We start from the raw sequence: 5,665 nt of genomic DNA, 5'->3' as shown, positions 1-5,665 counted from the left end.
ACCGGCCGGGCCATTCGGCCGGCCGGCGTGTCAGCGAATGAGCCGCAGCCTCCTCAGCTGGGGTGACCAGCTGCTTCCCGCTGTTTGTACCTTTCCTGGGTTTATTCGCATGGGTTTCTCACGTAGTAAGAACCCGCTGGAGTCTCCACTGTGCGCTGGTTTTGGCCAGGCTGGTGACAGTTCTTTGAGGGCTGCAGGGGCAGTAGATCACCTTTTCGAAGAGTCAACCACCCCCTTTTACATCATTATGGCTGAGCAAACCCACCATTTTCCATTTCACTTAGAAATTTCTGAATCTTTCAGGTCATCCATTACAGAGCTACCTAAAATGTGATACAAAATAACAATAGATAAAATTACTGACAGAGCTGAGAGGGTAATGCTGGCTTTTGGCTGAGATGGTTCACTTGCCCCTGAGCTTGGGAACCTTGTCCTTCCCTGGGATCTTCCGTACAATCACAGAATCATCTGGTTGGAAAAGCCCTTTCAGCTCCTCGAGTCCCCCCATTCCCCACCACTGCCAGGTCCCCCCTGCCCCCTGTCCCGCAGCAGCACCTCCACACGGCTGGGAAACCCCTCCAGGGATGGGGACTCCACCACTGCCCTGGGCAGCCTGGGACACACCTGCACAACCCCAACGGGACAGAAATGGCTCCTCAGGGACAACCTCAACCTCCCCTGGAGCAACTGGAGGCTGTTTCCTCTCATCCTGTCACTTGTTCCTGGGGAGATCAGACTGAGCCCCACCTCACTCCAGCCTCCTGTCAGGAATTAGTTAATATGGAAAACATGAGGTAACAGAAATGAGTTAGGAGTTATAACCTTCATCATACTGTGTTCTCTGTTGTCTCCTTGTTTGAACCCAGACTGTGAGATGAGACGAGTTTACCTGCAATCTGTGCGCAGTCCGGCTCTAGGCAATAGATACAAAATGGTCCATCGGGAGCTCAACCACACGGCGATTTTCTCACAGGTACGAAATGACACAGCTGCTGTCCCTGTGAGGGTCTGGCTGCCCGTGGTCGTGTTTAGGCTCTAGTCCTACTCTGTGGCGTGGGTTGCAGCCTGTTGTCGATAAATCCTAAGTTCCACCGAAAGACTTTTCCCTTCATTCTGATTTTTAAGCGAAGAGAGCAGAAGTGCACACCCTGTTTGTCAGCCGACCCTGGGCCATGCTCCTGCCCACACTGACTTGTTGTGCACTGATTCTGTGCCCTCATGAAAGTGCCAGTGGGACATTGCCAGGTCATCGCCACCGAGCTTCTCTCGAAACGTGCCCTTCTTCCCCTGGCTGCTTCTGCCCTGGGTCGGTCTCTGTGACACCTGGCTGTGACCCCCTCCATGCTGCACCGGGCTTAGCCTAGACCCTCCCTGCATGATCTGTCCCCTGGGTTGTGTCTCTCTGAAGTCTTCGTACGTCACATCACAGAAATCGCTTGTCCAGTACCTCTTAGGTACTTCATTTCCCCTTGTTACCTCAGAGTGACCAAAGAAATCACAGCATTGCAGATGCTCAGGATGGTTCAGGATCTCCCCACAGTGTTTCTGCTTCCTGCATTCCTGGGTTCTGCACCACCTTCACAGGCCTGTGTTTGGTGAAAAGGGTAAACCACACAAACTGAGGCGGTGCTCGCTGACTGTCTGCAGGCAGGTCAGAGGAATCTGTGGGACTCGATGGCCGCGCAGCCTCGGCTTACGCTGCCAGTGGTGTAGTTTCAGCTGAGGCAGAGTGCTGCTGAAAATGCAAACTTTGACCCTCTGTTTCGTTTCACGCCCTGCCCGGGTATCACCGAGTGCTGCTGCCAGCCAGCGCTGGGCGTGCGCTGCGGGGTTGGCTGTGGAATCTGCCTTTCTTCACGCAGAGCCGCAGCCTGTCTCGAGTGTGCTGGCTCTGACCCTGCCCTGTGCAGAGACACCTGAGGCGACACTCCTGGCTGGAACCACAGCCTGTCCAAGCGTGGTATTAGCTCCAGGCACGGCTGTGAGTGTGTGGGGCCCTCCGGGGCCAAGCTCCGGAGCTGCAGAGTGTGTTCCGCAGGGGAAGCTGAGCGGTGTGCGAACCCCCAGGCCCCGCAGACCATGGATTAGCAAAACATGTGCGTGGAGAGGAGCAGCAGCAAGATGATTACGATGTTTCAGAACTTACCGGGTCTGCTGTTTCCCCCACAGATTCCCGAGCAGGACCAGGATTATGCAGAAGACAGTTTCTGCGTTGCAGAGGAGGAAGAGGAAGTGTGCCAGCAAAGTGGATCTAGCGAGGAGGAAGAGTGTGTGAATTTTGATCTCCTCAATAATGAGAGTTTCACCAGCGGAAGGAAACAATACCTGACGCGCCGCAGAAAAAAGCTAAACCAGGCCAGGGGGGAAGAGACCTGCTCTGCCCCAGTGCGCAAGAAGAAACCATCCCAAATTGTTGTCCTCAGCGACTCCAGCGAAGAGGAAACAAATGTCAGCAAGGAGAAGCCCATGGAAATGGACCGTTTGGGGGCAGAGGAGGAAAACGTCAAGTCACCCAAGCCGTGGCCCTCAGTCCCTTCTGCACAGCACCGAACAGTGGCTGGGGACATCCCTGCTCACCAGTCTGTGGAGGACAAGAGCGAGATGCTTCTTGGCTTGAAAGCTTCCGTATCGGAGGTGCTGGATTTCCACCCGGAGCACCGAGCCAGCAGCCCGCGCTCTCCCCCAGCCGTCCCAGGTTCTGCTTTGGGGAAGGAGGATCTCCAGGCTCCCACTGAGGTCGGTGTCAGTTCGGAACACGGACCTTCCTCTCACCCTGCGCTTTGCTGAGTGATCCCCGCGGTGAGACCCCTCCTGTTGCGCTCTGGTTCTGAGGGCTGCCAGGCGCTTCTGGGGCCAAAGCAGCGGGTCTGTTCTGCTCACGCTGCTTTGCATCCTCTCCCTGTCCGCGGTGTGGGAAGCTTCTGTTGCCACAGGAGAACTTGGAGGGTGTCTTGGCAGCCAGTAAATAAAGACTGGGGACTAGGTGCTATCCTGAGTCTGACGGTCATGGAGGAATGTGGACCTGTTTCACATAGCGGAGTGCCCACTAAGTCTCTGGGCTTTGTAGTTAGGAAATACTTGATTGCTGTCCTAGATTAAGACCCATCACCATCGGAGGCTGGATTCCTGACCTCGTGTTGGCTTCTGCCTGACCTGTGTCATTGACAGCACTTGGTGTTTGCTGAACTCGTTAGTGAAGGTGCCCACGGCTGTCATTCAAACTGCTAAAGAATTAGATCACTAATTGGGGAGGTTGTTTTCAGGGCAGTGAAGTGTTAATCTGAACGTGTTCATGTTTTGCACTATTGAAAAGTATCTTTTTATAAGATTATCTGTTAAGCATAGGTATTTGAAACCCATATGGTTTTATTGGCGTGGTGTTCTTTGGCCTCGTGCTCCTGTGATCTCTGACACGTCCCATGTGACTTTCAGGACTTACAGGTGGGCAGTTCTTTGGAGAACACCTGTAGGAGCACGTCAGTCCCACCTCGTCCTGCTTCCACAAACCCCTCTGCAGCTCCAGCTCCGCTTCCACGTGACCCTCCGGAGAAAACTCCTTCCCTCTGCATCCTGGCAGACAGTCGGGAGATCTCCTCCGGAGCGGAGGTGATCTCCTCCTTGAAGGCCCTCCACCGGGTGAAGGTGCAGGTTTGCTCGCTGAGCAGCAGCGACTACATTGTGAGCAACCGCATGGCCGTGGAAAGGCGATTCCTGTCGGAGCTGCTGAACTCCGGGAACAGGAGTAAAGTCACGCGGCGGATCCAGCGCCTGCAGAGCGTGTTTGAGAGAGTATGTGTGATTGTGGAGAAGGACAGGCTTAAAGCAGGTGGGTGTCCCAGGCGGGTGGTGGTTTAATGTAGGCAGTGACACGCAGCCGGCTCCAGAGGCACCATCCCAGCATGTACGGACCCGAAAGGGGCAGTGGCTGCTGCTCAGACAAGCAAAGGGTGATCACTGGGTGAAGTCAGGTTCTGGAGACAGACAGACAGAGGCCGTCTGAGCTCTCCTCGTGTCTCAGCACAGGGCAGAGGAGCCTTGGAGACGCCTCCTGACTTGACTAAACTTCTGCGGAAAATTCAAAAACTGTTCCTTTAATTTCCGCAGTTTGGACAAACCATTTGCCCAATGCTAACATCGAGACTGTGCGATCGAACGGTTTCACTGCCACTGTCTGTTCTCGGGACCACCCAGAAGATAACCGAGAGCTCTTCCTGCACCTGCTTCACTGGGGCTGGGGGCAGAGCTCGCAGCTCCGCTTAAACGACAGCCGTTCTGGCAGATAAAACTCCACTGCCGAAATCAGCTTGTTGGGGATGTGGGTTCGTGACCTCAGTCTGATCTGTTGGAAATTCAGAGATGGAGACAGTGATGGAGTTGGTCACTGACGATGGAGTCTCTCAGCAGGGGCTGTAGATGAGGGGTCTGTGTTTTCACCCCGCTGCTGAAGGTGTCATCTGTTGTCATGGGTTTTGCCCAGTTTTCCCCTTTGCACCGTTTCCAGAGTGCTGCTGGTTTGACAGTGGTCAAGTGTGTCCTTGCTTTTGTGGCTTTGCCAAACCTCTTCTGGTCTGGTCTGTCCTGTTGCTCCTCACTTACCGTGGCTCCCTCCTCATCCTCTCTCCCTCTGACATTTACGGTGCCATTTCAGTGTTAATTGCTGAACTCACCCTCTGAGGTAACCGAGGAAATCCTGCTCCTGTGACCGCCCCCCCGCCTCCTTTCCTGGAGAGGTTTCCCCTCATCTTGCTCTTGGTTGTGAGCGCGGGGGATCTTTAAACCGTTTTGCTTTGTGAGTGATTCATGTCAGGTTTCCCACAGTCATTTAGCACTTAAACCTCACCGAGTTTTCTGTGTTCTCTCCGCAGGGGACGCGTCCCGACCCTTCCAGCGGACACAGTACTACGACGGGGTACTTGCAGCCCTGGTTCAGGCTGGGGTCCGCATTCTCTTCAGCTCCTGCCAGGAGGAAACAGCCACTTTGCTGAAAGACCTGGCCTTGGTGGAGCAGAGGAAACACGCCGCCATCTGCGTGCCGACAGAGGTGGAGGGGCACAAGCAGGAAATGCTCAACTTCTACTTGAGCATTCCTGACCTCAGCTACCTGGCTGCGCTCAACATGTGCCACCACTTCCGCTCCCTGAAGCAGATGGCCAACAGGTAACAGCCAGCACCTACAGTGGACGCTGACTTCTCCTCTCTGCTGTCCCCTCCAGGTCCTCCTCTGGGGTAGCTGCTCAGGAGGACCTTTCTGGTACTGCCAGAGCTCCCTGGCTCCGCGTCAGCCCTGTTCTTCGTGCATTTCTGTCTCCTCAGGCTGAGGCGCTCTGGGTTTCCACCCTCCCTCCTGCTGCCCTGCCTTTTCCCTTTCCCTGTCCCCTGCCATGGCAGCCTGGTTTCCCTGCAGCTCCTGTGCTGGCTTAGCCTGGTGTGCTCACAGCCCTCGGGACCCTGCACGGAGGTGACCACCAGCAGCTCCTGGTGTTCCTGTTGCTTTCCTCTCGCTGGACGCCTCCTGCCCAGCAGCGGTTTCCCTTTTGTCCCAGTATTGCCTACTGGCTCCAAAGAGCTGCAAGTGAGGTGCCCTCCTGTGGTCTCTTACAGCTCCCCCTTGGCCATCGCTGCCGCTGCCCAGGTCAGCCTGCAGAAGGCGGAGGAGATCTACCGC

The 5,665-nt window shown here is 55.3% G+C and overlaps 1 protein-coding gene across 1 annotated transcript in view; it reads left to right on the top strand.

Annotated features, from left to right (window-relative positions):
• FANCM (Fanconi anemia, complementation group M) overlaps positions 1–5,665 on the top strand; it is a gene marked incomplete at its 5' end in the record, with an annotated part of 39,473 nt that overhangs the window by 32,167 nt on the left and 1,641 nt on the right. Inside the window, 5 exons of the mRNA XM_010132263.1 lie at positions 867–973; positions 2,170–2,736; positions 3,433–3,826; positions 4,866–5,157; positions 5,602–5,663. Coding sequence (XP_010130565.1) covers positions 867–973; positions 2,170–2,736; positions 3,433–3,826; positions 4,866–5,157; positions 5,602–5,663 — 1,422 coding nt within the window. The remainder of the gene's footprint in view (positions 1–866; positions 974–2,169; positions 2,737–3,432; positions 3,827–4,865; positions 5,158–5,601; positions 5,664–5,665) is intronic.

The sequence above is a fragment of the Buceros rhinoceros genome, unplaced genomic scaffold (assembly GCF_000710305.1).
Source record: "Buceros rhinoceros silvestris isolate BGI_N320 unplaced genomic scaffold, ASM71030v1 scaffold23102, whole genome shotgun sequence".
NCBI classification, from domain to species: domain Eukaryota; kingdom Metazoa; phylum Chordata; class Aves; order Bucerotiformes; family Bucerotidae; genus Buceros; species Buceros rhinoceros.
The sequence above is the reverse complement of the archived record's forward strand: the minus strand, read 5'-3'. Positions and strand labels throughout refer to the sequence as shown.